Source organism: Nipponia nippon, unplaced genomic scaffold, assembly GCF_047370975.1.
Source record: "Nipponia nippon isolate SJK-2023a ecotype South Korea unplaced genomic scaffold, ASM4737097v1 scaffold_20, whole genome shotgun sequence".
Classification (NCBI taxonomy): Eukaryota; Metazoa; Chordata; class Aves; order Pelecaniformes; family Threskiornithidae; genus Nipponia; species Nipponia nippon.
The window spans coordinates 4,168,735-4,185,683 of NW_028262337.1; the positions used below are offsets into that span (position 1 = coordinate 4,168,735).

The 16,949-nt window shown below is 42.0% G+C and overlaps 2 protein-coding genes across 3 annotated transcripts in view; both read left to right on the forward strand.

Annotated features, from left to right (window-relative positions):
* The first annotated feature begins 1,401 nt into the window (after positions 1–1,401).
* The window catches only part of ITGA1 (integrin subunit alpha 1), an 83,478-nt gene continuing 67,930 nt past the window's right edge, over positions 1,402–16,949 (forward strand). Inside the window, exon 1 of one of the 2 annotated variants that reach the window (XM_087759801.1) lies at positions 1,402–1,978. In XM_087759801.1, the coding sequence (XP_087615927.1) occupies positions 1,801–1,978 (178 nt within the window). In that variant the 5' untranslated portion in view covers positions 1,402–1,800. The remainder of the gene's footprint in view (positions 1,979–16,949) is intronic. The other variant, XM_087759800.1, reaches the window with a different exon arrangement.
* On the forward strand, positions 7,202–12,927 carry PELO (pelota mRNA surveillance and ribosome rescue factor). Its single transcript, XM_009469199.2, has 2 exons — positions 7,202–8,252; positions 9,411–12,927. Exons 1-2 carry the CDS (start codon positions 7,248–7,250, stop codon positions 9,840–9,842), a joined length of 1,437 nt encoding a protein of 478 aa, XP_009467474.2. The 5' UTR covers positions 7,202–7,247; the 3' UTR covers positions 9,843–12,927.

The following is a 16,949-nucleotide window of genomic DNA, read 5'->3' on the forward strand; positions in this document are numbered from 1 at the left end:
AATGTTTCTTTTTATTCTCAAGAAGTCTTATTCTCCAACAGGATGTACATTCCCCACATATGTACCAAATATCACATATACTTCAAACAGGTTTGAACTGATTATTTTCATCCATGCAGAAGTCCTTAGTTTCCCTGTTTCTTCCTGTGGTGTAGTTAATTGTATCACAGAAAGAAGTCCTTCACTATGATTTGAAAGCAAGCTCAACTCCTCCATGTGCATTTAGTTGAAGTACAGTGACAGAAAGGGAATACAAAGACTTGTTGGAAAAAAAAAAAACAAAAAACACAGGAAGTTATTGCCACCTTTGAAACTGGGGTAAAACAGGCAGTAGTAAAACAACTCACTTGCAAAAAAAGAAATTACAGTTTTTTCAAAAATCTCAGTCTTCTTTGATTTTGAGTGCCATTTTGGTTTCCTTTAACTTCATGCACAAAACCTTTAGCAGAAAAACATGTGTCTAGTCTGGTAGCTGGTACCAACAGAGCTCAGATCCTTATTCAGCAAAAGTGACACGTGCTTAATTTCATCAACTTTGAGTAGTCCCACTCTGGTAATTAAAAGTATATTTTATAATGTGTAAAGGCAAGCATATGCATAAATTGTTACTGAATGAGGACCTTTGCCTTAAACCCAGCTTTGAAATCATGCACTATTTTCTAATATTTCCACAGATCTACAAGTAAAGGTGCACCCAAAGTGTTCTCATAAAATTAAGACAGAAGTTGGAAGACGTATTTAACTATTATAGTGATGATTAACAGCTATAGTTTATTAGCCTCAGAGGAACTTACAAAAATTCCACTAACTTCCACTTACTCACCAAATTCTTTGCTCCAATTCAAAGAAAAAATGCGGGATTTTTCTAGCAGCATCAAGATCTCCAAATCCTTATAGAGTATTTTAATTTCTCTTTTTCTTGCTTGAGGGACCATGGCTTCTCTTGTTTTATGAAGAACAACATGATTTTTCACCAGGTCCAGTGCAAAAACTCATACACTGCTTGAAGGGATGTCGCTCCACCTGAGCATCACTCTGGTAAACACAAAGTCCTGCAAGCTGCTCTTTTACTGTTTAATGAACCCTGAAAATCCCTGCTCACAGGCCTGAATCTGGCTGATTATTACCTTTGCGATTTATTCAGTTATTTATTAGTGAAGTCATTCAGGGGGCAGGGAAAGGCGGGGAAGGGATGCCATGCAAATGTTCGGTAGATGAGGGCAAAGGCAGCTGTCTGGTGTTTCCTTCACGCAGCAAAGCACAGGGAGATGCAGAGACTCGAGAAAATCGCTCACTGTCTGAAGAGTTACTGCATCCCCCGAGCCGCTGAGAATGGGGAGGGGGTGGCTGGCTTCCTCCTGCAGGCAAATGACCGGCCGTAGAGTGCGTTTTTAAGGGCTGATGTAAGAGAAATTAAACTTGACCAGCCAAACACACCCCCTACCTCAACGATGTGTTTCTCCTGCTGAGAAGGGCGAGAGAGGTGGCCGTGGAGCACGCCTAGCTCTCTCCTGCCCTAGTGGGAGGGGGGCTGGCCGGCGGGAGACACTTATTAATTAATTACGAGCGGGCAGATGTCCCTTTAAGGTCTGCTGTGCTCTCCGAGGGCTGCAGCCGGAGGCTTTGGGGGCGAGATTTGGCTTTATTTGTACATCTTAGCGCTGGGCTAGCTTTACGGGGAGGTTTCCAAAGCTCAGAGGTCTTCGCAGGGTGGGTAGGAGGAAAGTCGTCTGCGGGGGGAGGAAGCTAAATTCTTCTTGATGCGAAGAAACAACATAAAGACCGAATAACAAACAGGAAATGCCTAACTCGGCTGCGAGGCGGGCGGGCGGTGCAGAGCGCCGAACGCCACTGGCAGCGCAGCAGCGCGGGCGCGCCGGCGGCCGGACCGCTCCCGCCGCCCCTGCCCCCGGCCCCGGCTCCCGGCCCCGGGCGCGCAGGAGCCCAGGCATGGCTGCCTCCTACTGGATGCTGACAGGTGAGGAAAAAACCCCCTTCTGTCTCGCTTTGAAGAGCCAGGTCCCGAGAGCAGTTCTGCGCCCTGCGGGAGGGGGGTGAAGCTGTCGGGGGCTGGCACCCGAGGGACCGCGTCCCCCACCCCGATCCCTCCACCGGCCCCTGCCCCGGGAATGCCCTGCCCGGAGCTGCCCTCCGGCTGGAGCCCGAGAGGGACTTCTCCGGCTTGCTTCTCTCTGGGAACTTTAATCCCTAAAGCAGGCTTAGAACCCGGGGGCGTTGACGGAAGGCTGCTAGATGAGGATGAGTGGGTGAGAAGAAATACTATAATGGCATCTGGCTTGGGAAAAGAGGTGCACCTGGCAACAGTTTTTAAACTCGGGAAGCTTTTGTTTTCCTGCGTTAGGCTTTCAGATGTTCTGTGTGGTAAAAGGGGAAGTGAGGAAGCAGTTAACTGCACCCAACTAACTTCAGAAAGATGAGTTCATCCGGAGATGGAGTATGTATTATTTCCTTTTAGGGTTTCATTTATTCTTACGGATTTACTTGCTTTTTTAGTAAAACAAATACAGCAAGTAACAATCCCCCTGGCTAGTCAATCTGTAGTAACGTTTTGGATCTGAAATCAGGGGAACCCAAGAAGTGGGAAAGAGGCTAAGGCAACGCTGGGACCCATGCGCTTGCGAACTGTGACACGGAGCTCCCCAGCAGCTCTTGTGCTGGCAACTAGCACACAGTGAACCTAAGGCAGTACAGAGGAAGAAACCAATTTCATAAGAATCATTAAAATGCTGGTGGCAGCAAGCGGGGTAAAGGCAAGACTAGGGCTTTTCCCTCTTCACTCTGAGCTTATTGTGCAAAAAAGAACAGATACAGGAAAATGTGAAAATCTGAATGTAGTACTTTGGCGTGCCATATTTAGCCCTTGTTCATAGATGCCTTTATTACTTTTATTACAGTGATATTCTCCAAAATATGCTTTTGTTTGTGTTCCTTCACAGAAGGAGGCTTTGTAAAGTGTAAATAAGAGTAGTCATCCTACATAAACAAGTCAAAATGTCATAAAAATAAGGACAAGGAGTTTTAGAATTATGGTAGAATAAAAAAATAAATGCAAATTAGCTACGTGCTCCTCTTAGGGAAAAAAAAAGAGGCAAATAATCTGGCATGCGCTAGCAGACAAAACAATCTAGAATAAAGGAGGTGCATAGAGGTGTATGCTTGTATTTATACAGATTTTTTTTTTTAATTCAACTTTATATTGGTGAGGCCTCTGAGAATCTTGAGTATAGAAAGGCTGACAGATGCAGACAATCAGGCAGAAGTGCATAGAGAAGTGACAAGCCTGATAAGGGCTGAGGAAAATGATCTATGAAGACAGACTGAATGAGTTAGGCTTGTTTATCTAGAAGAGGGAAAACTAAGGGCAAAGTGTTGAAGCATTTTGAAGCATTTTTACCAAATTATTATTAGTGAGAATATTCTTCCAAATGTCAATGTCTTCTCTGTTTTGTGAGAGCACTCGGTCATGGCTGTCTGTATCACATATGTTGGTTTATAAGGAGATCGATGAATAGTTGGTTCTCCATGTCCAATAAAGGACAAGAGAAAATCAACGTAACTCGCTGCGCAAAAAACTTTGGGAATATTCAGAACTCCTCTCTTACTCTTCAGGTAATGAATTGCTAGAACAGGCTACCAAAAAACCCCAGCCCTGCATAATCTCCTTCACTGAAAGTTTTGATGAAGTTGGATAAGCACCTGTGAGGGATGGTGGAGGTTACTTCACCCAGCCTCAGTGTAAGTGGTTTGAATAGGGATCTCCTGAAGTTTTCTCCAGCTCTATGTTTCAACAGAAGAGGAAGGAAGAAATCAACCCAAAGGGTTCCATTACTTTTTAATTCTTCTTTGCTTATAGTTTCACACATAGCCTGCTCCCTCCTGGAATTCTCTCCTTATTGGTCATAATTGTTGGTACTCATTAAGAGTACTCATCTTTATAATAGAAAGGACCAGTACTTGTAAAGACAGAACTGTATGCAGAAAATTAAGTGGTCTCTGTCCAGAGCCTGCAAAGGCAGGACAGACACAGCATAAAAGGGAAGCATGAAAAAACACATTTTCCCCAGTTTTTCTCTCCATCTTTATCTTTTATCTTCCTTTGCTCTTGAAACAATAAAGTCCAACATTTCTCAGCAGATTTTCCCCTATATTTGAGATTATTTCCCACTAGTTTTTCTTATCCTGGACTTGAGTGTGTCTGCATGAATTCTAGCTAAAATGGCTATAATATGGGGGAAAGGGGGTTTCCTATGAACATGACCTCTCCCTGTTTAAAATCTGTACACGACCCATCTTCATAAAGCAGCTGATCAAAACTTGAAGATGTAGGGCAGTGTGCCTCAAATGTTTTCAAAATAATAATCTTACGAAAACAGCATCGCTCCAAAATCCCTACAAATATATGCTATCAGCATTTTTATCTTGTCTTGTACTGTGCTTGAGAAGGTCTGAAAATGGATGCCAAATTGCTGCAATTATTAGTGTCTATAAAATTGTTTTTAAAAAGTGATAAATAGCAAGAACCATCAGGTTCTACACTTAGTCTTAATCTTTTACCAAGACTGGAACAGACCATGCAATTTTGAACTTTTATGTTAAAACTGTATGTAGAGTTAAAAGTGTCCACTTGCTTTGGCTCTACTGTGGTCAAATTCATCTCTCTCCCTGACATTAGCAAAACTAGTATGAACTTAAAACTTAGTTATATGATTCTTAAATTTTTGGAAATGGCAGTTTTCTTCTACTGCTCATTCTTTGACATATTCAAACAAATAACAATACCCACTACTTACTTTTTACCAGAGTAGGCAAAGCATCATCACTAGTAAATGTTTTACTTTGTAAGCTGACAATGGTCTTGCTAATTGTGGATACATCATTGAAGTTTACAGTTTCCTCTAAATACTTGTGGATCATTGTTCATAACTGTATAAAATCTCATGATTTTGGTTTGAGAAAGGACTTCAATGCATCCCAAAATGTCTCTTTCTACAACAACAGTCAATTTAGTATGTTGGACGGCAACTTTCTTTCAAAGTGGTTGTTCTTTGTTTTCAGTTGGGGTTTTTTGTTTGCATTTTTTTTTAATACAGCAAGTCACCTGCTTGCATGAACTGAATGTTTATTTTCTACTGGATGGTACTGGATGCCAACTTGCAACCTGTATCTAAAATATATAACACATCTCCAGGGATGTGAGGCTGCTTGTAAAAATTAGACTGGAGCCAAGAAGCAGAGAAAAGTTTGTAAATACACAGCAGCAAAAGAATAAAAAATTAAATATTAATTTGGAAGGTAAATATGCACTACAGCTAATTTTTCTTAAAAGAATAGCATGAGGTCAACTCTTGCACTTTTATAATCACAAAGAACATAGAGAAGAAAATTCACCATAAATTCACCATGCAGCATTTACACAGATAAGTGAAAGGAACTCCTAAAGAAAAGCTGAAGGCACACTCTCTGCCTAAGCCACAAAACATTAATACAAAATTATGAGTATGTACAAGCCCAAATTAAACAAACCGTTATTTATACATGTGCTTATGTTATATTCCCTTGGGTGGTCCAGCTTCCTTCTGTGAAACTATTCATGCTAACAGAGTTAAGCATGTGTACTCACAGGAAGAGAGTCTGAGGTTTCACAAATAAATCCTATTATATAAGATCCGATAAAGTTGGGTTTACATCAGTATCAAGCTTAGAAACAAGGAACGCACATTACTGGGCCAAATCTGAGTTCAGTGTCCTGTCACAACAACTCACTAGTGTTAGGTACTTGAGGGAAATTTATATGTACACCGTAATGGGAGATATGGGATGATTTTTGCTCACAGTAGTTTTGTATCTCATGAAGTCCTTGACTCCAAAGCCTTTCCAAGTCAGCAAATTCCATAACCCACAGTATTTTTTGACAAAAAAAAAGAGAAATAACTAAAAGAAACCATAAACTTCCTTTTAACAATTCTAAATTTGCTACTTTCTCATCTCTAAGAGGATGTCCTCTTGCTTTTTGATTATCAGACTGAGTGTGTAGACATTCCAAACTCACTGTATCTGTTCCAGTTGCCGCAATACAGTTATCATGGCACATTAGTTTGTCTACTTTCTCTAATATTTTTTTGTTCTTTTGAATCATTCTTCCTACAAGCATTTTCTTCTATTCTCCATTAGTTCCTTTTCCTCATTCTTTCTAAACGGGCAACATTTATTCTGAAATAGCGTCGTACACCATTTCAAAATAAGCTGCAGTACTTGCATAATGACATTATCTTTTTAAAATATTATTTCCGGCTTGTCTAGGCTGCAAATTGAGCTGTGTAGTTCAGGTCCCTTTTCTGTGCAAATATCATTGAATTAAACTCTGTGGTTTTGCGAGGTATATTACTTACATTTGTCAACATCAAACTTCATTTGAAGCGTGCTTATCTGCCTCCGAAGCTTCTCAGAACTGTCTCATTCTGACTAACTAGTGGATTCAGGAAGCAGGTCATAGTTCAGTATAAGCTGAAGTGTAGCTTCCAAGTTTAAACAAAAACTTTTAAGCTGAAGTTCCGCTTAGGAGCAATGTCAAAGTAACAGTTCAGGTTCTGATGGTGCCTGGGCCTGGTTTTCACGCCTCCCGGGGACGGCCGCCGACCACCCGCCCCTTCACCCCCAGCAGCCGCCGGCTGGTACGGCCTCTCCCCCCCGACTCTCGGGTACCACGGCATTCGCTTACCGCCCCCAGAACACTGGCTATTTAGCCATACCTTCCTCATCTTTTTCTCGATCTGTAACCATAGCCTTCCACAACTACTTAGTTTCGGGGTTTTTTTCTCCTCTCAAACGTGAGGGGCCGTGTTAGAAGCCTCTGGGGGTGTGAATCGCCGCTGCAAAGAGCTAGAGGGGTAGGGCGGTCGCGGTGCCCGACGCCCTCCCGCCTCACTCACTGAGGGGCTGCAGTGGGGACACGGACCAGCTGCCAGCCCCCTCCTGCCCTGCAGCGCGCAGCAGCACCGCGGCTGCCCCCTGTCCCGCCCCGGGTTTCCCCTCCCGACGCCTCCGCGCCGCCGCCCGGGGCACGGCCCCTCCCCCCTACGCGCATGCGCCGCGGCCAGCGGCGGGGGGGAAGGGCCCGTGCGCACGCGTGTCGGCCCCAGGGGCGGAAAGGCGGGGGAGGCGCGCGCCCAGCCGGCGCCCTTTGGGAGGGGCTGTGCGCATGCGCCCTGGGGCGGCGGGCGCTACGCATGCGCGGCGGGGCCGGGGCGGGCGGGGGCTGTGGGTGCTCGGAGGAGCCGACTCGCCGCGCCGGAGGTTCAGCCGAGGCTTCGCCGCGGGCCCGGGGCGGGCCAGTGTTCGGGAAAGGCCGCGCATCGCGGGGCAGGCCCTTCGTCCGCCGGCCGGGTCCCGCCGCCCGGCCTCCCGCCGCCAGGCCTCCCGGGGGGCAGGCCTGCCGGCCGCTGCCGCCGCGGCTGAGGGGAAGCCGGGAAGCCGGGGGGGGCGCGGCGGCGCAAGGAACCGCCAGGATGAAGCTGGTGAGGAAGGACCTGGAGAAGGATAACGCGGGGCAGGTGACACTGATCCCCGAGGAGCCCGAGGACATGTGGCACACCTACAACCTGCTGCAGGTGGGTGACAGCCTGCGGGCCTCCACCATCCGGAAGGTGCAGACCGAGTCGGCCACGGGCAGCGTGGGCAGCAACCGCATCCGCACCACCCTCACTCTCTGCGTGGAGGCCATCGACTTTGACTCACAGGCCTGCCAGGTGCGGGTCAAGGGCACTAACATCCAAGAGAACGAGTATGTCAAGATGGGGGCCTACCACACCATCGAGCTGGAACCCAACCGGCAGTTCACGCTGGCAAAGAAGCAGTGGGACAGCGTGGTGCTGGAGCGCATCGAGCAGGCCTGTGACCCAGCCTGGAACGCCGATGTGGCAGCCGTGGTCATGCAGGAAGGGCTGGCTCATGTCTGCCTGGTCACCCCAAGCATGACGCTTACCCGTGCCAAGGTGGAGGTGAACATCCCCCGCAAGCGGAAAGGCAACTGCAGTCAGCACGACCGGGCCCTGGAGAGGTTTTATGAGCAGGTGGTGCAAGCCATCCAGCGGCATATCAACTTTGAGGTGGTGAAGTGTGTACTGGTGGCTAGCCCAGGCTTCGTACGGGAGCAGTTTTGTGACTACATGTTCCAGCAGGCAGTCAAGACTGACAACAAGCTTCTGCTGGAGAACAGGTCCAAATTCCTACAGGTAAGGAGCTAAACAGTCTCCAAAGTGGATAAAAAGAGGCTTAAAAGCTGTGTGTGATAATAGAAGATAATTACAAGGGTGATGGGAAATAATTCACTTGTTAGACAAAATAAATTTTTGTCTGAGCATCATAAGAAAATTATGCCTCCCAAACTATAAGGTGGTTATGCAGGATGTGGGGATGGTTCTTTCCTAGGATACCTTAATGTGGAGTAGAGAAAGTATTAAGTATTTCAAACTCCCTGTAAGGGCATGTGTAATCTTGGAAAATAGTTTAACTGTAGTGTTAATCGGTCATACGTGCATGTTTAATAACAGCTTTCTAAAGCTTTTTTAAAGAAGAAAAAAAAGTATTTGGATGTGGTAGAGGTTAGTTAATTGTGTTGTAAGTTTTGTACTACATAGTTAAAGGTAAAGCTGACCATAGCATTTTTTCCTGTTTCTTAGTCATCTCGTTGATTGATTGGGTATGGTTTTTTGCCTTTCGCTGAAATAGGCAAACTCGGAGCCTAAAATAAGTTTTCCTTTTCATAAGGATACTTGTATCAATTTTTAGTTGGAGTAGGCCTGTAATCTGTGCTTGCAAAACGCAGCGGGGCGGGGCAGGGAGAAGTGTATGCCAATACTTAACGGTGACAACGTTTAGGAGACAAATTGCACCAAGAAGCCTCCTTTTGCATTAGTAGAAAAGTGATAATAGTAAGTGTGGAAAGTTTTAGTGTACTTCACAGCTTTGCAAGCATAATAGCTTTGCAGTTGTGCAAGACGATGCTTTTGCACGATATATCTGCAGCCTTAAGAGGTGTTCCTCTTCTGGAATGCTTTAAAAGGAAGAGGCTTAAGTCTTAGTTTATTAGTAGTTTCAAGTGGCCCTACCTTGAGGACTGTCTGCAACAGGTTGCATGTTTAACCCAGTCTTTGAATAAGAGAAACAGCTTTCCTGCACTTCTTAAAATACAGTTTAGTGGATTTGGTGTAGGCTTTGGGTTGCAGGAGAGATCCTTTTAAAAAAAGAATCGTGTAGGTTTCAAGAAAGAGATAACTTCCTTGAATAATTATCAAGATTAGTATTATGTATAGTGGAAACTGTGACTGGCTAATCAAGAAAATGGTCCTTTTTATTTAAAAAAAACAAACCTTTGATTTTTTTCACTCTAGGTCCACTCTTCCTCGGGACATAAATATGCATTGAAGGAAGCCCTCTGCGACCCAGCTGTAACTAGCCGTCTCTCTGACACTAAGGCAGCTGGTGAGGTCAAAGCCTTAGATGACTTCTATAAAATGCTGCAGCATGAGCCTGACCGGGCTTTTTATGGTCTAAAACATGTGGAAAAGGCCAATGAAGCCATGGCCATCGATACCTTGCTGATCAGTGATGAGCTCTTCCGGCACCAGGATGTGGCTACACGTGCCCGATATGTTAAATTGGTAGATAGCGTACGGGAGAACATGGGCACAGTACGCATTTTCTCCAGCCTTCATGTGTCTGGAGAGCAGCTTGGCCAGCTGACAGGGGTGGCAGCCATCCTGCGCTTTCCTGTTGCTGAGCTCTCTGACCAGGAAGATGAGTCTAGCTCTGAAGAGGATTGATAACAGTGACTTCATTCCGCAGTTTCTTTTCCAAGTCATATTGAAATGATGTTAAAGACTCTCCCTTCCTAAATACTGTGTGATGTGCCATGACATGTAATTTAAGTTTTTGATAGTATTTCTTACAGTATATAGCTCTGCGCAGCACACTAATGGTTATCTGTTCTATGGTAATGATTATTGGTATACTGTGCATTGGAGCTGACTGTTGTTGCAAGTTACACCCTGGACCTCCAGCAGTACAAAAAACTAATTTGACTCCCCAAAGCTGCTCATTCTGCATGTTAAGGCAGACTGGCAGCTTAGTGTTTCAGAATGTGTATGAGAACATAATAAACTAAGAGGGGAAAAAATGATGTCGCACTGTCTATTTCTGTTTAAATGCTTGAAAACAGTATTGCAAAACAAATGTAAACTTATTCATGTGAGACCTATCAAAACTGTGCTTGATCTTATTAGGAACTCACCATTCCTCCTAAGACGTGGCAAAGGAATGGGATCAACATCATCTGTTAGGGGTTTTTTTTGGTGTTAGGAGTCTAACCACTTTAAATATTTCTGTGAAACACTTGAAGCAATCTTTCAGAAACCAGACCCTTTAAATTAACTGTTGCCTCCCTAATATGAGAGTAGATGCAAGACAAATTGTGAAGCTCAGTGCACCCATTTCAGTTACCTTTCTGAATGCTGTTTTCTTGGGACGTTGTCCTGAAAGCTAACAGGGTACGATGTGTCTTGTCATTGACTGTGTTCTGATGAACTGGCATTGGGATGAGTTAGCCCCCGATTCTGAGAAGGTATATGAAAGGGCTTACAAAATCAGGACTGTAGTTTCCATGAGGAATCTTTTGACAACAAATAGTTAAGTATGTTCATAATCTGGTATGTGTCTCTTTGTGTACCTCTTTAAAAAAACATACATAAGCTGTGATACAGAAGTAAGGATTACAAATTTATAAATCAAACTTCAGCTTAAGATAATGACAACTGTAAAAATCAAAATTACTTTTCCAGTTATGTGATCTGCTCCAAGTATTGAGAGCCACTATGAGTTTTGTTTCTTCACTGGACAGCAAATCTTAGGCTGAGGAAGCAGAAACTGCCTTCAGATTCTGACATATCTGCAGGGGGGTTGTTCAATTTAAACCAACGTTTGATGATGTAGGTTGCGTGTGTAAATAAGCATTTATTGTTCAAATGTTGTGGGAGGGGGGTAACAGGAGAGACTTGCCAAAAATACCTTTCCTTTAAGAAAACCATACTTCTGAAATATGGAAAGGACATAGCAATGGAAGATTAAAAACACCAAAACTTATAGTCTGTGTAGAATAATTTTAGAAAACACATTTTTAATGGTACTGTGTGCCAGCTCTGTGAATTTGATATTATCTATTGCTAGGTGAAACATCTGCCTAAACTCCTTAATAGAGAAGTACTTCTGGGTTAAAAGCCACCTCCCCTTTTCCCATGATCCACACAGTCTCTAAGGAATGCATGAACAGAACTTACATTAGAGCTGTACTTTATTAACACCTTGATTCTTCTGTCAGTGAAGACAAGCAAGCCGATTAAGACAGTTGTTTAAAGTCAGCTTGCACAGAGAAGCTGGTATTTGAGGTTTATGTTTTTGTCTTGAATGGTGTTGAGTGGCCCAAGTCATAGAATGCTTGGGTAGGCTTCCTTCAGCAGTTAGGACTGGTTAAATTAGAATTTCTTTTTTTTTCTTTTAAAAATCTGCCTAAGCTGATTATACACTTTGCCAGCTAGAAAGCACCCTGATTCCTGCTATATACAGAGTTAAATGTAAAGAACATACAAAAAGGTAGAAGAATCTGACCTTCAATAAATATTACTTATATGCAGCAAACTGTGGCTTTAAACAGGCTCATAATGTCTAAACAAAATCATTAATTTCTTTAAGATACGCTGGTATATTAGTACTTCCCTTCTTATAAGTAATGCCAATTTGTCGCAATTGAACACAAATGATACTTACATTCAAAATTTAAATACACCAGGAAATTCTTAGTTTAATTCTTAGCAAACTGAGAGACAAATCAAACTGTTCCTTGGTTGTGGAATGGTTTGCTATTTTATGAGACCAAACTGATTTCAGTTATTCCATTTTAAACAAGAAATTACGAAGAGTTTTTGCTGTGTAAGAAGATTACAATGGCAATTCTGCAAGTCTATGTTTTGTGCTTGTGGTGGTGTATCACCATGAAGCAGCAGCCATTTTGGTGCTTATTTGTTTTTTTAAGGTAAAACAGCAAACATCTGGTAAGAAAATACGTTCACGGTGATTCTTGGAATTATTTACACTTAGAATGAAAATTCTGCACTGACTTTACAATTCATTATGAGTATTTTTCTTTTTTTTTAGCTATTGCTATCATGGCATTAAGTCTCTGAAAGAAATACCCATCTAGTTGCCCAAAGTATGGAAGGGTGGGATTTTTTTTTTTTTTTTTGGTAAACATATTTGTAGTAAAATAAATATACAATCACTATGTAGACAAATGCATCCTGTTTCAGGAAACAGCTTAAGGGCTTGGTATTGAAAGTAGGCTGTGTTCAGTAGTTGCAGATGCTTGACCTGGCAAAGTTCCAGGGTTGCTAGTATCTTTTATATTTAAAGGAATTGTAAATAGTTGAAAAGTGCATATTGACAAAGATGCTTGCTTAACACAGACCTTAATGTCTGTGTGTACCTCACACTTACGCAGAAGATGCATGTTATCTGCAGATCAAATGAGTAAGTGCTAGAGCCATGGGAAAATATTTTTTGTGTCTTTTCTTTGGAACTAAACATACGTGAACTAAAAACTGTCAACAATATGAAAACTATTCTCTTGCACCATAAAGTATTTTGAACAGTGTCTTGGTTTAGTTTCTGATTATGTTCTGACATAATTCTGTGAATTAGTAGCATGGTTTATCTTGCAATTTTTTCAGTTTTCAAAATAAATGAACACACATTATAGGACTTCTTAATGTTTATTACGTGTGGTAGGAAGAATGCTGTAAAAAGTATCATGAACTCAGCTCGATCCTTGAACCCTGTTGTGCTCTTAGCTTCAAAGAGTCAAATAAATTCATTAATTTAGGTCATAAAGCCTCTCTTGCAAACTCATACTTTGGAACAGGCCCCAGTTTGTTAGTTTTGTCACCTTTGGCATTTAAATCCAGTTGTTATTATATCAATTTTTTTGTGGGTGTTTACCAAATAAAGTTTGGTGCAAAACATGAGATCACCACCATCAAGAGATCAAAATAATTCTGCTTGTTATAAAGCAAAATAAAAGATAAATATTTCAGTAAAACTGTAAAGCATTTACCAGTATTTGACCTAGGGAATTCCTCATCTCCCTCCTTCCTGTCTTCATCCTTGTACACTATATGAGTAAAATGCTGGTAAAAAATGATCTTTTGACCACTGCCTGGCCACCAGTGTAACAAGAGCTCTTCAGCTTAATTTGTCATGTAAGTAGCATGATGTTTTTAAAGCCGTGTAAATGTCCGGAGTAATTTTCATCTGCTACTGTTTTCTCAAAGGTTAAGTGGCCCTGAATATTGAAACTATCTTACTATCTTACTTTACGTTTGAAAATTTCTCTAGTTTAACTTCCGAGGTGCTGACCTTGGTTTGCCTTTTTCTGTGAAAGTATATTATAGCTACCTTCTCAGCTGACTGATTTATAGCTTGAGCCTCTCTGATTTCTTTCTGGAAGCTGCATTATCCATCCAGAAAAGGTGCTCAGTTTCATAAAGGCAAAGTGGGGATAAAAGGTGTAATCATGTGCATGTGATCTTTTTTTAGTCACCCAGTCCATTCACTTTTCTTTCAGATTTTCATATCTCTGTTTTTAAAGAAAACAATCCTGTATCATGAAGGAATAGATGTCTAGTTTTGCAGGAAAAAACATGTTCTCAGAGTATTTATGCTGCTGTTTTATCTGAAGCCACATTTGTGCAGTGTGTGGTCTGTTTCTTCTACAGAAGATCTAAGAAAGCAATTTTTAAAATGTGAAACTGCATTAGAAGGTCTGCAATTAGGAATCCTTGTTTATAACCCAAAATTGGAATTCCTGCAACGCACATAGTAGCAAAAAAATGAAGGAAAGACTTCAGAAAACTACTTATCTTTGTACTTTTTAGATACGGCAAAACTTCAGACTTGAATTTTTTTTTTCCTTCGTCTCTGATATGCCAGTTGTTTTTATCAGTTCCCTTTTTTTTTTTTAAGATAAAATGTTTATTTTGGAATGAAGTTCTTAAAAGGTAGAGCTAGGTGCAGCTGACGTGGTTCAGGTTGATGACTATTAAACAAACAAGAAGTTTCTCCTTCAAGCGGTGCTAATGCGGGGAATGATACAGGTCTGGGAGTCATTCCCTTCTCAGTTCTTGTTAAATATACACCTGCAACTTGTTACGAAGTGAATGATAAAAGTTTTGATGCTGTTAGGATTTCTCAGTTTTGGTTTGATTTAGTAGATGGTGGGAGCAGAAGAGAGATACAACATTGCAGGAGATTATTTTGCAGTATCTGTGTTTCTTCAGTAATGGCCACAACTTGCTTTTAGAGACTGTTGTATTCAGATTTTGTATAGGAAAATAGTATTTTGCAAAATCATTATTCTGCTCATTTAGGGTTAAGAAAATGCCTAGCCATTTGGGTCTTGTGATTATTGTTATAGTTCTTAATTAAGACTCTGACATGGGTCGAGCCTGGGTTTTTTCAGCAGGGGAAAGAGTAAACATAGGCTGTGGAGCTTCCTGTGTGACAGTTGCCCAAAGAATTGCTTAATAAGCGGAAAGTTTAGTCCTGCCACATTTTTTATGCTTGACTCAAGTAGGACATTGACTTTGATTTGAGGATAACTGCTTGCGTGATACAGAATATGAAGGAAAGAAATGTCTCCAGTCTAACAACCAAACTGTAGTGCATATTCTCTGTAAACTTATGAACTTGATTGCTTTAGAAATGCAGTATAGCTTTTATGTGAAAAAATTGTCTCCTAAGGTGTCTTAGCCTAAAACAGAGTGTGAAGAAAAGGTCTCTGAAATCATACTTGTTTATTCTCGTCTGAAAATAATTCTTCCTTTTGTCCCACTTGAGGGCTGTACAAGAAACAGAGAGGGGTGCTGATATCAGAGCAACACTTGCTTCCAAGTCAGTGTCTTCTGGGAAATGCAACACGAAGCAGCAGCTTTCAAGCCCTGCCAGCTCTTGTCAGATTTTGCTATATCGATCTCTAATTTATTGCCCTCTTTTTGGGAAATGCTATGTTCACAGCTAATGTAATTACTGTCATGCTGCTCTAATAGTCACTTAGAAGTCAAATCAGAGCTGATCATGAATCCTCTGACAAAATAGCTGTTCCATTAGAGAATGTTAATTAATTGAAACCAGTCCTCCTTTTTAGGAATGTACACACCAGACTTGACGGGAAGTTTTTTCTCTGGTCCAAAATGGAATTTCCAATCAAAGCCAAGTCTAGAATAGCGAAGAAAGAGTCTAGGAGTTTAAGGAGTCTCATGGGAGAGAAGATACGAAGCTTAAGACCCTTTTCTGTTTCATGTTAACACTAGGCTAAAGATGCTCCCTTTTCTGTCAGTGTCTTTGGTAAGTGCTATTCCGCATTGTATAAGCAAATACATATTTTTACATTTTGGCTGAGATAGCTAAACCACAACTGTCTCAGGTATAATATCTCTTGGGATGTGGGAGACAATTTTCAGATTTCTGATCTGAATGTGACAGGAAAGTGATTGAAAGCTGGGACTGTTCCTACCTAACGCACTCCAGCTATAGTCTTCATGTTTCAGAAAAAATACGTGAGTAGGATTCCATGTTTCAAAAATATTTTGGATCTGGTGGCAGCCAAGCAAATCTACTTTTGAAGACAGGCAGAGGATTTCTTGTGCAGCCTTAATACAAACCATTAGACATTTATGTTACTTAGAACAAATGTTTTTAGCTGACTGAAAGGACTTCAGAACAAAGAAATTGAAAACAAAATCTACAGAAAGATATATATATATGTATGTGTGTAAAAATGCAGTACCCTCAAAGAATGTGGTATCTTCATGTTAAAAAAAAAAAGCTAACTTGACTCTTTTAACTTGTAGTTGCTTTGGTAGCTGAAGGAATGACTCGAGACGCAGGTGTGATAATTATCTTCAGGCCTCAAGATTTGTTTATGGTAGGAGGAGCTTGGTAGCAAGTGCTACATTTAGGATGCCTGACCGTTGCTGATGAACGTCTGCCTCAGTGGTTTCTGAAGCTCTGAAAGCTGCAGCAGGTTTCGCTGAAGAGAATTGCCTTTTTTTTGACCTGCAGTGTTCAGCCTGGTGACTTAAAGTGTGTAATACTGGTATAGGTATTTTGGTTTAGGTGTAATAGAAATTAATTAATTGCATTTGTTTATCTTACCCAAATAGTTGCCATAAGACCACTTCCCCTCCCTTTGGTAATGAGAACTGTTTTATCCCATATAATTTATTCCTCTCCTGAGTGGAAATTGCTGTTCTGCAATAGGGTGGCTAAGAGAAACTGAAATGGACTTTCTTCAGATATGGTGCTGGGAGAACATCAGCTGTCTGCAAGGACAGCCGTGTCTCCTGGGGCAGCGGCTGCCCTCGCTGCAAGGCTGTACCTAGGAGCTGCTGCGACAGTGGTGATGAGAGGCAGAAAAGGAGCAGCTGCCTCATGAGGGAGCTTTTCCAAGTTCCAGAGCTGTGAGGAAAGATGAAAAGCTATGGTTCAATGGAAAACACGAGATGCTGTGATGGACACAAGACTTCTTCCCCAAAGAGAGCCGCAGTGGATGTTTGAATATCTATACACAGTTCTAACAACTCATCCTCAGTTGAGGGTTAAGATGCCAGCTGATGTGTTTAAGCTTGTGTCTGAGGGAGAGGAGCCTTGAGTCTGAGGCCGAGACTTGAAATTGAGATACTGAGACCTTGCTAATCCTGTCGCTATGGAGTAACTAACTTCTGACAAGCCTGCTACACAAGTGTCATATGTGGAGTCATTGCTGTATCTGAGGCTTGTGAAAGACTAACTTTGTCTTCCTTTCATACCTGTCTGAAAGCTAGCTT

Bases quoted from the DNA above. Each gene is read 5' to 3' on its own strand.
- PELO (XM_009469199.2), top strand. From the start codon at position 7,248: ATGCGCGGCGGGGCCGGGGCGGGCGGGGGCTGTGGGTGCTCGGAGGAG. The intron at 8,253-9,410 runs GTAAGGAGCTAA...TTTTCACTCTAG, and splicing joins ACAGGTCCAAATTCCTACAG to GTCCACTCTTCCTCGGGACA.